The 19662-nt window shown below is 50.3% G+C and overlaps 2 protein-coding genes across 2 annotated transcripts in view; one reads left to right on the forward strand and one right to left on the reverse strand.

The window, feature by feature from the left end:
* Positions 1-18888, reverse strand: part of LOC147692435 (sprouty-related, EVH1 domain-containing protein 2-like) — a 175116-nt gene extending 156228 nt beyond the window's left edge. The window contains exon 1 of the mRNA XM_086938641.1: positions 18740-18888. Within this exon, the coding sequence (XP_086794767.1) occupies positions 18740-18750 (11 nt within the window). The 5' untranslated portion in view covers positions 18751-18888. The remainder of the gene's footprint in view (positions 1-18739) is intronic.
* LOC147692436 (uncharacterized) lies at positions 8205-9713 on the forward strand. The gene has a single exon (XM_086937524.1). The coding sequence runs from the start codon at positions 8205-8207 to the stop codon at positions 9711-9713; it is 1509 nt and encodes a 502-aa protein (XP_086793650.1).
* Positions 18889-19662: the final 774 nt, after the last annotated feature.

Consider the following 19662-nt stretch of genomic DNA (forward strand, 5'->3'; position numbering starts at 1 on the left):
TTTTGTCAATTATTCACTCCCATCGGAGAGCATTCTTAAGAATCCTTCAGGTAATTCGTGATGTACTATTTTATCTTTTAGTCTAACACAGGACCTTAGGACCTCAGACGGTTCTCGACCGTAATGAACCTCATATTGGAGTTGATATTAAAAACTATGTTTGAAATAAATATGGAGGTGCTATCATAGTCTCGTTAAAACAAAAGTTTATTTAAAATAAAAATAACCCCCATGTCGCCCTGTGATTCTTTTTAAACAGTGCCTTATCCAACATCAAATCTATCAGGCTCTAATTTGAACTGAACCTTATCTCAATTACAGGACTACTACTTCCAGTATCCAGTGTGAATGGAAGTAGAGAGCGTTATCCTCCTTGCGTAGGTCCTCTGGTCACGAGTATCTGTGCCTTTATGACTAGGATTCCAATATAGGTAACATATCATTCAATCTTCTCCTTCTTTGGTGTTGTACCAGTTTTATAAATATTTTTTTTTTTTTTAAGGTTGAGGAAAATATGTTTGATTTAAAAATATCGTGTTTGTCTTTTCCTTGTTAAAATCCGGAAAAAAAAACCCTAAAGAACTATGCCAATAATTCTCTTGTTCTGCTACACTTGATAATGAATGACATGTTCCACCTAGAGGTCGGGTTCTCCAAAAAGAACCCCCTGACCCTTATTACTGATCGCTATAATTCCTTTTGATGGATCTTAGGTCTTATTGTTAAAATTCTGTCATATGCGCGCCAGAATGAATGTGTATATGTATGAGGAAAGTTTAAAAACATTTTGAATATGAGAGGTGTTATGAAATGTACTCAATGGTTCGCTTAGCTAAGGTTATCATTTTGCCTCCTACAGATCTCACCTAACCGGGAGTCTGTCCTAGGGAGTGTCACTAGGTAGTCTGGCATTGCACAGCCACAAGAAGTCAACCATACAGTTATCATATAACCAATGCTGATTTAAAATGTAAAATGCATCAAACAGTAGAAAATGTATGTTTGAATAATCTATACTTGTATTGTGTACATAGAAAAAAAATCTAAGATATTGTTTTTATTTCCAGATTTTATACCTGTTCCCCTCCCAGTTAACAACTCCAAGCCCTGACGAAGGTGTGGTCCCACTGGCCTGTCACCGAAACGCGCGTCGGCTTGTGTTTCCAGGAATACGGCATACTGTCCTATATCCATCAGGACCCGTGTATATGTCATCTGCCGCCTGGAATAACATCCTGATTTGTGCAACAAATTCACCATCTCTGTGTTGCACACACCAGGACTATACGAATGAATGGAAGAATGAAAGTTGAATGATAGAATATTAGGTTGATTGAATTGAAATTAGTAAGTATGAGAGTATGATTGAAGTGTGGTATGTTACTGGGTAGGTCACAATGTAGGATGAATTTTCCCTCTTTTTATCTCTCCCCTCACCAATGTATGTTTTTTGATGTTCTAAAAAATATTATGTGGATTTAAAATGCAATCTATTTTTGTACCTTCTTGCTACATCAATTCAAAGAATATAAAAAAAATAAAAATATATATATATTCTAAATATCTTCTTTGAGTATACTTGGATTGACCCGTTTCCTGTCATGTGCAATGCTGGCTCCTAGATAAATCACCCCATATATATTGCTTGGATCCTACCCTTAGGACCATTATATCACAAGGCAGGGTTGCTTTCTTTTGTTCTATTCTCAGTTTTTTTCCCCCCTACAGCCTGCCCACCTCCTTAAAGCCCATTGGGGAACCCCCTTCTTTCACTGACAAGTCAAAGGTCCAACATCTCTCAGACCACTAGGGATGCATATGACAACATCAACAACAAGCAACAAAAGCCAAGTGATCCTTCTGTGTAATTGATACAAATCACTGGTGGTCACACTAACAGCTATCACAAGCAAAGGGAGCATAATTCACAATGCAGGAACAAGATAAGGGTGTTCCATGTATAGTTCAGGCACAAGCAGGAGTGAATCATACATAGGGCGTATATACGTTAGGTATACACTGTGCACAGCAGCAACATTTTTGTGCACTGGGAAGTCACAAGCTAGGGGTGCTGTATGCACAGTGTCACCAGAAATCGTAGGAGCATAATGCTCAGCAGGGGTTCACTGTGCACAGCACCGCCACATCCAGGAGTCCATGTCGCATACCATGAGCTCAAGCCTGGAGTGCATCCTGCATTGTGGCCACCCATGCCATGGGGGCATAAGGCACAGTCAAGATTTTTTTTAAAGTTGAATTACAATGCTGGTGCAACAGTTGTGCACGCCACAGACCTTAGACATAACCTGCACAATGCCGGGCAGGGCTGGAGCATGAACAGCACCAACTCAAGCAAGGGTAGCATCAAGTACAACACTAACATCAACAAAGTGTATTGTGCACAATTTAGATCAAAGGCACGCGCAGCACCAACACAAATAGAGGTTCGCCATGCACAATGCATACACAAAGCAGTAGTACTTTCTGCATCGTTGACACAATTCTATTGTTCACAGCAAAGAGACAAGGCAGGAGAGCAAGGTGAACATCTTCCACACAGTCCGATGAGGCACTGTGCACAGCACTGGCATAAGCGAGACACTGCACACTCTGCACTACAGTGAGACAACCTTGAAGTGCAATGTGTACAACACTTACACAAGCATGAACGTTATTATGCACAGTAATGAGACAAACAGTACTGCATTGTGCTCTGCATTTACATGCCTGCAGGCCACTATGCAGAATACTGAACCAAGTTATAGGTGTACTATGCACAACATTGAGACCACCTAGGAGCGGGAATTGGTAGAGGCAAGAAAGCCAACTGTTCATAACTACATGGCTATTGAACATTATTGCCATCCGCTTCATGTGTATCTGACCCTACCAATGAGCCGCTGGGAAACCAGTTTACTGTTCCACTAAGAGCAGGCACGATTCAATTTGCACTCTGCTTCCCACTTGGCTATAGCCCAAATCTGAATTTTAATGTGTGTCCTTGTGACGGGAGGAGTGAGCAAACTATTATGCATTTTATATTTTTCTGCAATTATTATATTAACTATTCTAAGCAGTTTTTATATCCTTATTTTTATAAAAGAAGACCAATCACCTTGGGGGTAGCGTATCGTTTAATATTGGACTTGGTTGATGCTGATCGTATCTTTCGCACTGGCACTTTCTTAAAAACAGCAATAAGGGCGAGGAGATCTATGATGGCCCCTTGACATTGCATGATATAACCTGTGAACTGATCCCAAAAAGTTAAAAACACTGATATATTGGACAGTTTGGCATATGGCACTTTCGAATTTTGCATACTGTACTTTTTATCCTCCCTAATGAGTACTGTATCGAACTCATGTTTGGTGTACTTTATGGGTACTTGCATCCAAATACGTATTGATACGTTGGATAGTTTTGCACAATGCACTTTTGAAACCTGTATATTGTTTTTTGGTTTTTTTCTGATGATTGCTGTACTGTATTTGTGGTTTGTGTGCTTTTATGGGTACTATTGTATCCAAATAAAGTTGAACTGAGACCAACTAGAGATGCACTGTGCACAGTATTACCACGGTCTGAGCTGAACTGTGCACAGCATTACCACAAGTCAGAGGTGCATAGTGGACACTACTAAGACAAGCTAGGGAAGTAACATGTACCGCAAGGATAAAAACCAAGGGTGTGTACTGCATAATAAATATCCAGGGCAAGAACAACAGCATTCTCAGTGGATAAACAAAGTAGCAGTGCTTTCAGCACAGCACTGACACAATTCCGTTGTGCACGACACTGAAACTATCCATGGGCGCACAGCACTGACATAAGGCAGGGGGGCAGTGCAAACAGCACTGGGACAAGCCAGATTTGCCAAGTGTACACCATTCACAGAAGCTGCACAACCCTGAAATGCTTCAGAGGGGCACTGTGCACTGTGAGACAAGTTAAGGTGCATTGTGCACACCATTCACACAGTCAGAGCTCTTTTGTGTGCAACTGTGAGACTGACATGTGGTGCACCATTCAGTTATGCCTGATATGCATTGTCCACAGCACTGACACAAGGAGCATTGTGCCCAGTATGCACAAAAGGCTGACGTGAATAGTGTGCACCACTAATGCAAGTCGGAGGAGCACTATGTACTGTTTGTCACATTCATACACTGGAGGGGAGAAATGTGTACAGCACTAACACAAGCCAGCATAGCGTCCTGTGCAGCATAGACACGACCCAAAAAAGGGGCATGGTTCACCATTTAGGGCCAAGGCTAGCACAGTACCAGCCTGAATAGGGACTCACCATGCAAAGTCCGCATACAAAGTGGCAATGCTTTCTTCACTGCACTGCCAATGCAATGTTGCACTTGAGACAGGCCAGGCGTGCTAAGTGCCCAACATTCACACAAGCTAGTGATGCAGTGTGCACAGCACAGACATATCCATGAGTGGAACTGTACAGAGCCCTGAGAAAAGGCTCAGATTAGTGCACTCTGTGCAGCATTCATACAAGGCCGACATGCATTATGCAGGCCGCCCGACACGGAGCCGCAGGTGACCCTCATAAGAGGGCGGGCACCGTAGTGCCACAAGATAGCAGGCGCACCAGCCCTCCGGTGTCCAGCGGCCGGGGGGCCGCTGCCATGACGTCATGGCGCTTTATTGGGGGGCGGGAGTGGACACGGTACTTATGTCTTCTCCCCGCCTCAGAGCAGTCTCTTTGTTTCTGACTGCCCTCGATGTTGGTGCCCAGGCCTGGAGGTGAGTGACCTTTTCACCCCGCCCGGTGGTGTCTCCGGGCCTTGTGGCTGGCGTTCAAGCGCTGTTATGGGGCTTGGGGAATGTGTGCCAGGGTGTGGGCGTGGGAGCGTTAGCTGGGGTTTGCTATAGCAGTAAGTATGGGGTGACTTTTGCATTGTTCTTAGGCCTGCCTGGCTATGTGGCTGTGGGGGCTGGGGGGCTGGGCACCGGGTTGGGGGGGCAGTATTTATTCCTATCGGGGTTTGTCTCCGTACATCAGGGCGGCAATACATCTGTTGCATTAGGTGGTGTGGAAGAGCTATTATGTTTCTGCTTAACTTTCATTGTCTTCTGCTTAACTTTCATTGCATTTAAGTAATGTGTCCTTAATGGCGCTGGGGGCGCGATGTGTTAGGATTTGTTCTCTATCTGTTCGCTATTGGGGGCGGGTCTCTTATGTGTATTTGCTTAATGTGTTCTCAAGGGCGCTGGGGCGCGATGTGTATAGATCTGTTCGCTAGTGTGGGGCGGGTCTCTTATGTGTATTTACTTAATGTGTCCTCAATGGCGCTGGGGCGCAATGTGTATAGATCTGTTCGCTAGTGTGGGGCGGGTCTCTTATGTGTATTTATTTAATGTGTCCTCAATGGCGCTGGGGCGCAATGTGTATAGATCTGTTCGCTAGTGTGGGGCGGGTCTCTGATGGGTATTTACTTAATGTGTCCTCAATGGCGCTGGGGCGCAATGTGTATAGATCTGTTCGCTAGTGTGGGGCGGGTCTCTTAGGGGTATTTAATTAAGGTGTCCTCAATGGCACTGGGGCGCGATGTGTATAGATCTGTTCGCTATTGTGGGGCGGGTCTCTTATGTGTATGTAATTAATGTGTCCTCTATGGCGCTGGGGCGCGATGTGTGTAGACCTGTTCGCTATTGTGGGGCGGGTCTCGTAGGGGTATTTAATTAAGGTCCTCAATGTCGCTGGGGCGCGATGTGTGTAGATCTGTTCTCGTTTGGGGGGCGGGTCTGCTGGGGCACGAAGGGTATAGATCTGTTCTCTATAGTGGGGCGGGCCTCTTATGTGTATTTTGATTAATGTGTCCTCAGTGGCGCAGGGGCGCGAAGTGTACAGATCTGTTCTCAATTGTGGGGCAGGTCGCTTACGGGTATTTAATTAATGTTTCCTCAGTGGCGCGAGGGGTGCAGATCTGTTCTCAATTGAGGGGCAGGTCTCTTACGGGTGTTTAATTAAGGTTTCCTCAGTGGCGCTGGGGCGCGTGGTGTACAGATCAGATTTCTAATGTCTGGCGGGTCTCTTATGAGTGTTGAATTAATGTGTCCGCAGGGGCGCGGGGCGCGATGTGGATAGCTCTGTTCTCCTTGTGTGTTACAGATCTGTTTTCGATGGTAGGGCGGGTCTGGTATGGTATTCAAGGAATGTGTAGGCAGTGGTGCAGTCCATGCGCGCTATCTCCGGCCCTGGGTCTGGCGTTTAGGAGCTTCGATGGGGGTAGCGCTCTTAAGGCTTCTTCCTTAGGACAGCGATGGTGGTGGTTCTATTAAGCATAAGCATTTTGCTGTGGTCGCTACAGTGTACCTGTAGTTCGCACGGTGTGCTAGGGGCTGGCGTTCGGGGGGGAGGGCACTGGCGCTGCTTTGGAAATACTTTGATGGGAGTTCGAAGCTGTCGTGCAGTGTCTTCCGAGCGCGCGAGGTAGTTGTCATGCGTGGTGCGTTTACTCGGCATGGTTGCATACCGGCCACGAGGGTCAAGCGCCCCTACGGCCATTTTTTGAGGGTCTTGACCTGCCCGGCCAAGGGGGAGGGGCGGGGTGAGCGGCCATTTTGTTACCTCCACCTCTGGCATTACGACGAAGGGGGGCGCTGGCTGGCTACTGATAGAACATAGACGGGAATATAAGTACCTAGACTGAATGTGGTTTAAGGATGAAACATGAAGTTATTTATACGAGACTGAATGTCAGTGCCGACTGGGCAAGACATTTTACCAAGTTTGTACGCATGAATAAAAAGACAGCACAAGCATATATAACTTTGGAAAATGAAGGAGTGCATCCCGTCCGCACGATAATTAATTAAAATATAGCCTTGGAATGTGAGTGAAACAAACACAGGTCCGTTCCCTTTCAGTAACGGCCGGGCACAAAATCCCGGATGAAGGGGTGTTTAGAGTTGCGTGTAGATGCCGGGGAGTGGACCCCGAGCCTCATCCTGCCGAGCATTTTGCATCTAGAGACATCCTTCATACACTTTGCAGGCGACGCCGGCAACCGAGCGCGACGACGGCAACCGAGCTCGAGCCCCCATCCCGCGGCCCCGGGGTGCAGTATGTGCACACAATCTAAGTTAAACTTTGCTCTCATGGCCGGGCAGGCAAGGGGTGGTTTTCTGCCCGTCAACCGGCCATTGCGCGCGTGCCGCGCTGCATCCTGCCCCGTGCACACTTGCACGACTGTTTCGCGTTTCGGCTATAGTCCGGCACTCCGGATTCAGAACTCGCGGGTTAGCTCCCGTGTAGACATTGCGGCTCCGGGGCAGTGCACCTCCCGGGTTCTTCTGCAGGCTTATGCCTAGGTCGCATACGTGTGCTGATATTGGGGACCGTGCAGGTGCGGCATCGTCATATTACAGCCGGTTTGTGTAAATGAACGGTAATTTTCCCCGGGTAGTTCATGCCCGGTGGCACTTGGCACTGGGCGAGGAGTGCGACGGTCAGCGAAGGGGTTGCGTCCACGTCTTCAGGTGCAGGTGCAAGTTAACAGGTTTCCCCATATCAATAACGGGGGATTCCGTTGGTGTACACAATTTAGTTAAATAATGCATGAGAGCTGCAAGGGATTGTCTCGTAGTTCATATAAGGTTCCTCTAACATCCATATTTTTCAGGACTGAGTGGGGCCAGCTGGTGAGGACCGGATTGGAAGGAGCGGAAGTAAAGGGGCAAGGCACCTGAGGAGGGAGCACTACAGGCGAAGGAGGGCGTTGCTATGTAGTAGGAGAAATGTTTTGACGCTGTGCTTTGTCTTTTAGATTACAAGTAAAATCAACAGCGGAAGGTCAACGGGTGCGAGAGTTGGATCCTACTGTTATTGACACAGGTATACGGGTAGAACGTGGCAATGGGGGGCTGGACATGGAGAGACAACAATGTTCACGCAGCAGGGGAGAGGGGACAAGTCGGTTGTGATCTTCGAAACTGTCACTTACTAGTGCGACAACTAATGCCCGCTTTTTCCCTCCATAGCCCTTCTCACTCGCATTCTCGGAGTTCCTCCAATCGCTCAAAACTCCCTTCCCAATTTTCGCATCACTGGGATGTAAGTATGGAAGGGTGTGGGACACGCACTGGTGGCTTCACAGGAAGGCCAGGTTCTTATGTCATTTGTGTATTGTGGCTGATCCCCATTTTTATCCTTAGATCCCTGCGAGCGTTGAGAAGTCGGAATGGACAGCCAAAGCTCCCCTCCCATCTTCCAAGAGAGCACCCAGGTGGAGGACTCGTTGCCGGGCACCTCCCAAGATGCAGTGTGGGCTGACTTCCTGGAGCTGGCCAAACTGAAGGGCCTGGCTTGGGCACAGAGCTTATTAAACACCCCAGAGCCAGAGGATTCGGGTTGCCCGGTGGAATCCCAGTCGTCCGACACGGTGAACAATACTGATGCCGCTCCATCCAGACCCAAGCGGATCAGGAAGCCGGCTATTAGGGATTTCCCCTTGGAATCGTTGCCTATGACTCGTAGCAAGTCGGTGGCGACCCCCCGGGAGGTCCAGTCGCTGGGGGCGAGCTCTGCGCCACCGTCTCCTGCTCTCCCTAAGGACAATCAGGCGACTCAAGGTAATTTTGCTACCAAAGACGATTTGACAAAAGTCTTGGACTCGTTGAACAATTTCTTTGAACGCTTACAAGGGGGGTTACCTGTCGCTAGCGGCTCGACAGCCGGGAGCTCTGTTCCGGCAGCCTCCACTGTTTGGTCTTCTTTGCAGGCCCCGAAGCAGGGGGTTTCAGTACTTGTTCCTTCACCACCTGGGGCTCCCACGACCTCTAAAGGGGCGTTGAGTGGGGCGCCGCCCGTGAACTCCCCCACAGCTCCTCCTGCAGCCACCGCTATGGTTCCCACCCCTCCCTCTGGTTCATCTAGCGTTCACTCGGGGGGGCCTCCTGTCACCAGCACCTCGCCTGTTGTACCCATACCCACTCCGGTCCCTGCGATCACCACGGCTCCGCTCCTCTCGGGGCGATGCTCTCTGGCCTGGCAGGTACCCCAGGCTGCCAAAGAGGCCATCTGGAGACGTGAGTTCATTGACATTTTCACACTTCTCATGTTAGGTCAGGAAGGTTTGGATGCTAGGAAATTTGGTGTTAAGGAGGAGGATAAAAAGGTAAAGTACCAGCCTTGGCCTGAGAAGAACATTTCTAACTGGTTGGAGGCTTTCTCAATCCTAGCTTCTGTCACTATGGAGCGCTTTCCCGAGCAGGGCCCAGGCCTTGTTCAATACTCCAGGATCATACACAATGAGGCATTGAAATGGGGTGGAAGCGGGTGGCTCAACTATGACAGGGAGTTCCGTAGGAAAATGTCGCAGTGCCCAGAGATGAGCTGGGATCAGAAGGAGGTGCAGCTCTGGATGGAGCACATGGGAGCACGGGGTCAGCTTCCGGGGGGTGTTAGTAGCAAAACTTCCAATGGGCAGGCTTTCATGGGGGGATCTTCCTTTTTCCGGGGCAAAGGTAAGCATTCCTTTCGAGGGGGCCGCAGAGGAGGAGGTGCCAGAGGGGGTTTCAAACGGTCTCCGCCCGGGACCTGTCGCCTGTTTAACAATGGGTCGTGCTCCTGGGGGAAAACATGCAAATTTGTCCACGCATGTAGCACATGTGGGGGACCCCACCCCGCCACCTCCACCTCTTGCCATTCAAAACAAAATGCACAGCCAGCTAGCAAGGGTGGACAGTAAGTTGAGGTCAGGCATCAGCTCCCCAGGTTTTGTGTCTACTGTCACACCATCCTTTTCTCATCCTTTGCACAGCAGCGAGCGTTCGGAGCGCACCAATTTCCCAGTCACTCCCTCTCCCTCTATTACTACGGGCCGGCCGGTGCCGCTGGGAGGATCCCCCGTGATCATTGACAACATTACTCCTTTACTAAGGCGTTACCCCTTAGAGGCTGACAGCCGCTTGCTGCTAGCTGGTTTCCAGGAAGGTTTCAGGATCCCTTACTCGGGTCCGCTGGGAAGCAGGGACGCTGATAACTTAAAATCTGCTAGGGAGCAACCAGAGGTAGTGAGGGCAAAGGTGGAGAAAGAGAGAGCGCTGGGCAGAGTGGGAGGCCCTTTCCTGGACCCACCTTTAGAGAACTTTGTTGTATCTCCCTTGGGGGTCGTGCCCAAAAAGGAACCAGGTGCCTTCAGGCTGATACACCACCTCTCCTACCCGAAAGGGGCTTCGGTCAATGACGGGCTGGATGTGGAAGCATGCTCTGTGTCTTATGCCACGCTGGATGTAGCATTGGATCTGGTCAGGAGAGCGGGCAGAGGGGCCTGGTTGGCCAAAGCGGACATCGAATCGGCTTTCAGGTTACTACCAGTCCACCCGAGCAGCTATCACTTACTAGGTTTCAAGCTCGACGGCATGTTTTACTTTGACAAATGCATGCCCATGGGTTGCGCTGTGTCCTGTGCATACTTTGAAACTTTCAGTTGTTTTTTGCAATGGGCACTCCAAGACACATGTGGTGTAGAAGGGGTGACTCATTACTTGGATGACTTTCTTTTCATCGGGAATGACGGGACACAGCGGTGCTCACAGGCCCTGGCGGATTTCGTCCGCCTTACAGACCACCTGGGGATCCCCCTGGCTCCTGGTAAGACAGTCGGCCCAGCCCAAATTCTGACCTTTCTGGGCATAGAGATTGACACCATTGCAGGGGAATCCAGATTACCGGAAGAGAAGGTGCGCGACCTGTCCAGCAAGATTCAGGCACTGGTAGGGCTGGACAAAGCTTCCCTGACCTGTATACAGGGTATCCTAGGCCTGCTCAACTTTGCTGCTAGAATAATTCCAGCAGGTAGGGTATTTGCCAGGAGACTTGCTAGGGCCACTGCCAACATCTCCAAAAAGCACCACATGGTCAAGCTAAGCAAGGGTATCCAACATGACTTGGCAATGTGGGCAGAGTTCCTGCGGAATTTCAATGGGGCAGTGATATGGAGGGCTCCCTGGGCGGGCAGCCCCGACCTCGCTATGTTCACGGATGCTTCTGGCAGGCACGGATTTGGGGCCATTCTAGACAGGGAGTGGTGCGCAGAGAAGTGGCCCAATGCATGGATCAAGAGAAAAGTGACGAGTAAGATCACAGTGTTGGAACTCTTCCCCATTGTGGTGGCCTTCCACCTTTGGCCCACAATCCTGTCCGCCAAAAGAGTTCTGCTGTGGTCGGATAATTTAGCAGTGGTTCAGGCCATCAACTCCCACTCTGCCTCTTGCCCTTTGGTGCTTTGTTTGCTGCGCGAGCTGGTGCGGACTTGCTTGTATAACAATGTTGAATGCAGGGCGCGGCACATTCAGGGCATCAAGAACATCGCTGCTGACGCTCTCTCTCGTTTTCAGTGGCAACGGTTCCGAGAAGCCTGGCCGAGAGCGAGAGAGGAAGCCACCCCTTTCCCTGCGCATCTATGGTACCTGCTGAAGTGGTAAAGAGGATGAGGGCCTTAGGGGAGATGTCCTTGGCTCAGAACACTGTGAACAGATACAAGGCTTGTGTTAAAAAATTTTGCGCCACTGTCGGAGAGTGGGAAGTGGCTGGGGATGCGGCAGAATTGAAAGTGCAGGCCTTCATCCTGTGGGCGAAAGACAATAACAAGAGCCATTCGTGGATCTCTGGACACATAGCAGCCATCAGCCACAAAGCAAAGTTGTTAGGACAGGCGGACCCTACCAGGGCGTTTGTGACCAGGGCAGCATTGAAGGGATGGGCTAGGAGAGAACATAGAGCGCCTGATAGCAGATCGCCTATTGACTTTGCCACTCTACAGAGGATGATACTGTGTTTGCCCCAGGTCACTTCGTCCGATTATGAGTCGGCCCTGTTTGCAGCTGCGTTTAGCCTAGCCTTTTTTGGCGCGTTCAGAATCTCTGAGCTGGTTGCAAAGTCCAAGCAGGACATGTCAGGGGTAGCGCTGTCACGGCAGGACGTCCGGGTCTTAGGAGACATGATGAAGATTACTCTGCGCCAATCCAAGACTGATCAGAGGGGCAGGGGTATAGAATTGTGGCTCAAAAGCCTAGGCGCGCCCAAGTTTTGCCCAGTGAGCCTTCTGTCGGCTTACCTTGCCATTCGTCCACCCGGTATGGGTTACCTCCTCTTACATGCAGATGGCACGCCATTGACCAAATTCCAGGTGGATCACGTAATGCACGCATGCTTGGGTGCAGCAGGTGTCTCAACGGTGGGCAAAAAGTACAGTTCCCACTCCTTCCGCATAGGTGCAGCCACAACTGCATCCTCAGAAGGGGTACAGGTGGAAGGTATTAAACAGTTGGGGAGATGGTCTTCTGATTGTTACAAGAGATATATAAGACCAGACAGTAACATACAGTGGAGAGAAATGCCAGATATGTTGTCATAATTGTGGAAAAGGATTGTGTATATTGGACACCCGGGGCCATGTCCCCTTTATAATGTTTCGACGAGTTTTGTTTGCAGTATGGTAATCTTGACAGTGTAATTTGTGTGTGTTAATAAAGAATTACATACAAAACTTCTCTTTATTCACCAGGAACAACGGTCTGGGTGCTGGGACACGAGGGGGTTTCCAGGTTGGCCCTTTGGGCAGAACAGAGAAAGTGGAAGCATGGGTTTAGCGAAACTCAATTTGTTTGGCGTGGAGTCACTGGCCTAAGATGGAGCGGGGTGCTGGGCTTGCTAACACACGAACTAAAAGGGAATGCTCAGCCCCCGGATGTGCTCATCCTGCACGTGGGAGGGTACGACCTGCCGTGCCTGGGGAAAAGATTTCTCCTAAGAGACATGAAAGTAATAATCACCAAAATCAGCAACTTATTGGGTCCTTGCGATCTTTGGTGGTCTGAGATCACACCACGCCGGCTCTGGATAGGTGCTCGCTCTGCGCAGGCGATAGAGGGGGCGCGGAGAAAAGTAAATTGCGCCATGCGTAAGTTCGCGGAGCGGATGGGTTTTGGTTTTATCAGGCACGGGGAACTCCATGCCAAAGCCCCCGGGTGCCTTGACGAAGACGGTGTCCACCTGTCCAATCTAGGCATGGACTTATTTCTTCTGGACATTCAGGAGGCTCTAAGCTCTGCAGGCTGCATATAGGAGGTAGTTATGGTGGGGGGCCCTGCCTGTGACGGTCGCCACATTTAGGGCTGTGGAGGAGTTACATGATGATCCAGAGGCGAAAGGTACTTAGGAGTACCCTAGGCAGAAGCACAAAGGGTGCTGCTGAGGCCTATTATCCCTGGGAGATCCGTGCGGTGGACCCTGGGGGTACGACGGCGCCCCGTTATCCTACGGGCGGTTGGTTACCTGGACAACCGGGGGTTGCTTGACCGCTCCGCCCCTCGTAGGGGGGGGGTGTGAGCTAGAGGGTGGACCAATGGTTCACCGGACAGGTGAGGGGCTACCCTCTCACCACAACCGCTAAGCACCGTATGGCCAAGGCCGCGGGCTACTTGGCCTATCAGGTGGCAAGCTGCGAGGGGCGGCTTGCCTTTGGATCATCTGTAAGTTAACCCACCATGTCTTAGCAATGATATGCTAATAAACCTGCGACTACTTTTTCCCAACAACAAGTTGTCTTGTCCAATTCTTATGATGGGGATATTGTTCATTTGGGGGGGATGGTGTGCGGGCTGATATTGGCACTATGCAGGCCGCCCGACACGGAGCCGCAGGTGACCCTCATAAGAGGGCGGGCACCGTAGTGCCACAAGATAGCAGGCGCACCAGCCCTCCGGTGTCCAGCGGCCGGGGGGCCGCTGCCATGACGTCATGGCGCTTTATTGGGGGGCGGGAGTGGACACGGTACTTATGTCTTCTCCCCGCCTCAGAGCAGTCTCTTTGTTTCTGACTGCCCTCGATGTTGCCCTCCCTGCCGCTTACCCTACATCTCAGGTGGCGGGGGGGGGTGCTATGTTTTAATACTTGTTATTTGTGTTGCAGGAGGAGTTACATGATGATCCAGAGGCGAAAGGTACTTAGGAGTACCCTAGGCAGAAGCACAAAGGGTGCTGCTGAGGCCTATTATCCCTGGGAGATCCGTGCGGTGGACCCTGGGGGTACGACGGCGCCCCGTTATCCTACGGGCGGTTGGTTACCTGGACAACCGGGGGTTGCTTGACCGCTCCGCCCCTCGTAGGGGGGGGGTGTGAGCTAGAGGGTGGACCAATGGTTCACCGGACAGGTGAGGGGCTACCCTCTCACCACAACCGCTAAGCACCGTATGGCCAAGGCCGCGGGCTACTTGGCCTATCAGGTGGCAAGCTGCGAGGGGCGGCTTGCCTTTGGATCATCTGTAAGTTAACCCACCATGTCTTAGCAATGATATGCTAATAAACCTGCGACTACTTTTTCCCAACAACAAGTTGTCTTGTCCAATTCTTATGATGGGGATATTGTTCATTTGGGGGGGATGGTGTGCGGGCTGATATTGGCACTATGCACAGAACTAACAGCCTGGTGTGTACTATGCACTTCACACAACCCAACAAGTCATGTGCAGCATGGTCACAAACCAAGCATGCAGTTTGCACAATTTAGATCCAAGGCAGGCACAGCACCAATACAAATAGAACCTCACCATGTGCAGTGCACACACGAAGTAGTGGTGCATTATGCACAATACTGACGTAATTCAGTGGTACACTGTGCCCAACCCCCAAATAATCCAGGGCGCACTGTGCAAAACAGTCAAACCAACCAGAGCTGCATCGTTTGTGGCGCTGACTTAAGCGCAGCACTGAAGCAAGTTAGTGATGCATTGTGCAGAGCATCCACGCGACTTGCTGCGCTCCTGCCCCCGTGCACAGCAATGACACAAGCTGGAGAGATGCTGTGCAGAGAACTGAGACAAGTTAGGGGTGGGCCGTCCGCACTAGGCACACAAGGCTGGGCGCACTATATACAGCACTAACACAAGCCAGGCAGGCAGTGTAAACAGCACCAACACAATCTAGTGGCGGCACACTGAGCAGAGACACGCTGGATCATGCGCATAGTACTGACACAACAGGCAGCACTAACACAGGCTGGGCAGGGCCGTGTACAGCACTGCCATAAACCAAAGGTGCACTATGCACAGATTCGACCCAAGACAGGCTCTGCATCGACAGAAATGCAGAAAGACACAGTGCAGCAGTGCACTGAACACAGCACTAGCACAATCCAGTGGAGCATTGTCCACAGCACTGAGGGCACGCCAAGGGTGCACTGTGCACAACCGTCACACAGATCTGAGGTGCACCGGGCACAGCTCTGACACATGTCACGGGGGCGCGCCCGGTGCACGGCACTAAGACGTGCAGCTGCATTTCACACCACACTGAGACCAGCAAGCGTGCATTGTGCACAGCACTCACCCCAGCCTGAGGCGAACAATGCACAGCAAGGAACCAACTTCTGTGCCGTGCATAAGAATCCACAGAAGCCCGAGGCTCACTTTGCAGATCACTGTCATACATGAGAGATGCCCTGTGCACCGCACTGAGGCAAGTTAGAAGCACGTTGTGAACAGTATTTTATACTATTTTCTCCAGCTCTGAGTTCATTGTGTATCACACTAACACGCTTGAGGACATCTGCCCACAGCACCAAGACAAACTAGTGGTGCACTGTGCTAAGTCTACCCACAATCCCTTATTCACAGTACGACTATGCGTCAGGGCTCGTTGTGCACAGCACTAAAACGGCCTAGAACTCTGTTATTCCCAAAATGCACACAAGCTTAAGGTTCACTGTGTAATGTACCTAGTGGTGCATTGTGCAGCGCATTCACAGACGCTTGAGGTGACTATGCACAGCGGCAACATAAGCCAGAGGTTCACTGTGCCCGACACGTACACAAGCTAGAGGTGCATTTTGCACATCGCTCACGATAGCCTGAGGTTTATTGTTTGCCAAACAAACATTAGCCATGGGTGCATCGTGAACAGTGTGAACACGTTAGCGGCGCATTTCCCACACTGACCTGTGCACACTGACCTGTGCACACTGCTGAGAAGAGTCAAGGGGTCGTCGTGACCCTGCGCTGACACAAGACAGAGGTGTATACCCCAGCTCTAAAGACAACTCCACCCCATCACAGCACTGTGCGTTGCCATGGGGAAAAGATAACGGCATTTTAGCAAATGATGGGTGCCTGGCTCCAGAAGTGGAGAAAAGGGGAGGGCTGAAGGCCTGCGGGAATGGCTGAATGGTGAAGCCTGGCATTTCATATACGTTGCAAGGATGATGCCTGGGTGGGGTGACTGATTTCCCATCACCTCTCCGTAGCCTGGTGCTGGCATGATTCCATTCCTTCCTCCCCTCCTAAGACCGCATCAATGGTATACCCCAAGGTATGGCCCGAGAAATGCTTCCCCCTCGCATTGATAAAGCAACCAGGGAGATAGCCATTAGCCCTCGCATCGCCACACCGCTCCGCCGAAGTGAGAGCGTTCAAATACCCCCGGGTTCCAGGGCTTTATAAACCGGCCTCGCAAACCACGCCTCCTCCAGCCTCACGCGGGGAGTGGTGGGTTAGGAATCCACCATAATACATCATGATGGATGGATACCGTCCGCGCACATCTGTCCCCGAGCTGTGGGGGTGGGAGGCGTATGAAGCCTCTGCGCCCCACCCCAAAAAAGAGGCTTAAGAAGCGGCTGGACGGGCGTCTGCGGAAAAACAGTGAAGATGCGACGTCCTCATTCGCAGAGCGCGTCGGGGTGGGGGGCAAAGACGGGGCCCTTCGTACGCATCCAATGACCTCCGCACCCCCACCCCTTAACTGCAGAACGCGTGACGGCGGCACACACACTCCCCCTCCCCCCCACCCCCACGAGCGCTGCCTTCGTCCCTCTGTTCTTCCCAAATGTCTGAATGGAAAACCCTGGGCAGGATTTTTCTTGTGAATGGAGGGTCACGTGACCCAGCCTTTTCCTTCTTTGTCTTCTTCTCAATAAACAACAGGTGAAGACAAGAGAGGACGGGTATAATAAATGCAAATGTGTATATAATAAATAAATATATATATATATATATATATATATATATATATATATATATATATATATATATATATATATATATATATATATATATATATATATATATATATATATATATATACATATTCTCGCTTCAACCAAAGAGTAAGAGATACAATTTATATACGTGCGTGTGTGTGTGTGTATATATATATATATATATATATATATATATATATATATATATATATATTTATTTATATATATATATATATATTTATATATATATACATATAGATATACAAACATACAGAGTGAGCAGACATAAAAAGCGTTAAACATTATACAGGTTAGGAGCATGTAAATATGGATGATGAATGGATGCATGTGTGCATTTATGAATGGCCAGAAATGGGTGGATGTCTGGATGGGTAGACACATAGAAGTTGCATAGAATATGTGTGTGTGTGTGTATATATATATATATATACACACACACACACTGATTTGGCAAAGTAACCCTCGACGCCAGATGGTGGTTTTGGACGCGTTATAAATCGCCCTCAGCTATATATAAAGAATCATAGGTCCCAACGACAGAGAGGCATGGTCTGACAGAACATTTCACCTGGCTCCATCCATTGTTGAGGGTACGACACCCAACCCCCTCCCCCGCTCCAGTGCCAGCATCTCCAGGCGGATCCCCACCCAGCCAGATTTTATGACCCGGTTTTCTCCTTTTTTTTATGAATGGCTGCGAATGCAAATAAGATTGATTCACAGGCAGATGCCCCCTTTTCCTTTCCTCCATTCCCCTGCTTTCTCCCACCTCCTCGCGGGGAGACAAAATGGGATCCGTTTCCATTCATAAAAAAAAAAACACAGGGAGAGAGAAAATCAGATTTCTTGTGAATCGGGTGAAGCCCACAGCCAGCGACATCATTGAGAAAAACAGCAGAAACAGACTGTGCACAAAAAAAACACACAACACGGTGTTTGTGATATTGCACAGTGACCTTGCTGGGGTAGAATGTGGGAAGTTGTTTTTTTCTGTGTTATTTGTGGTGATTTTTTTTATAGCGCTAAATGCCACAGCAAGGCCGCTTCATGGCACAAGCCGCTGGGAATGATACAAAAAATGTAAGAGAGGCCTGGGAAAAAAACAGGGCTGCCTTCGCCCCGTCTCCCCCACAACCAGGCGCCACTCGATATGTTTGCTATTATTGAAAATGGTGCACTTATCTCTGCTTCTGAAGGGAGTGGGGTGCAAAATAATAAAGGGCAAAGGAGAGGGGACAGTGAGAGGGGGTATTGGGGGTTAAATATAAGCTTTCCCCATTGCTCATCATTTTGTTTGGTTAGAGGCTATTCGTGAAAATTATTAATTTCCTTTTCATGCCCTAGAGGGTGGAAGCAGAATAAAAACGAAAGAGTGGCGGTGGAGCTTGGTGAAATGTGGAGCACCTATGGAATATAGGTGTGTATTTTCGCCACTCACCCCCTGCCCCTTCTCCCACACGCACGATGTCATCTATTTGGGTTTGGGGGGCTGTTTGGGGCCATGGTGCATTTATTCTCTTTGCTGGGTGTCAGGGAGAAGTGCAGAATAACAGATGAAGGGCGTGGGACGTGAAAAAGAGGAGAGCGCACAGGGGGGAAAAGGGGTGTTTTGGCCAGCCCCACCTCTTCCCCCAGCACCCCAGATGTGAGGCTGCGGTTATCCCTGGAGCCCTGGGTGTCGGTGGTGCCATAGACGGTTCTGCAGGGCTCACTCACTCGTGGTCCATGGCTGCTCCTGCCTGCCGGGCCGCCTCGGTCTCTGCCTGGGGTCCTCTACTCGCCTAGCGCCTGGGCTTCGGCCTCTTTCCCCTCTTCCTCCATCTCCGCCTGGGTATCATGATGCCCGGGATGCTGCCGAGGATGCTGCTCCGGCATCAGCCATGTTTTCCCCTCCCCTCTTCTTCTTGCTGTGCTGGCTGCCCTGCCTCCTCCTCCTCCTCCTCCTCCCTGGGAGAGATGCCTCTCCCTCCTTCCTCGGCCGCACCTGCTGCTCTCGGCTGCGGGGCCCACGGCTAGCACTCCTCCACGGGAGAGGGTGGTATGGACCGGGGCATGGCAGGGAGGAGAGCGCCGGCTGCGGCGACCCGGCGGGGGTGGAGGTGAGAGGGGCAGGGGGTGGCAGCTTGGCCGGCAGAGCGGCTGCGGGGCTACCTGAGCACCGGAACCACGGTTTCCTCCCCACCTACGCATCTTTCGACTTCAAACCAGGCACCTATTTGGCCCCACGCGTCACACCTTTGAGTCACCACATTTATTCCACCAGGACCTCTCCACACGCGCCCTCGATGCTCCACCTGGACACTCCTCTATCGCCCCTAACTCATACTGCCTTACCCCCCCCACCGAGCACCTCTTATCTTCATTCTTGGCACCTTGTTATCCACCCACTACACGCCTGTGATTGTCCGTACCTCCAACCCTACCCTCCACAGTGGCAACTTTCTTTCTGCCCCACACCTTACACTTCTGCCACTGCTCGCCCCCTTAGTCTTACACGCGCACCACTTTTCTGTGAACCACCACACCTGGCCTTCATCAACCACACCTACCCCCCCCCCCCCTATCCCACACCTGACATTTTTTTTCCATTAATTTTTTATATTGAAATAATTAATCACACCCATGAATTCATATTTACG

The sequence above is a fragment of the Lissotriton vulgaris genome, chromosome 9 (assembly GCF_964263255.1).
Source record: "Lissotriton vulgaris chromosome 9, aLisVul1.2, whole genome shotgun sequence".
Classification (NCBI taxonomy): Eukaryota; Metazoa; Chordata; class Amphibia; order Caudata; family Salamandridae; genus Lissotriton; species Lissotriton vulgaris.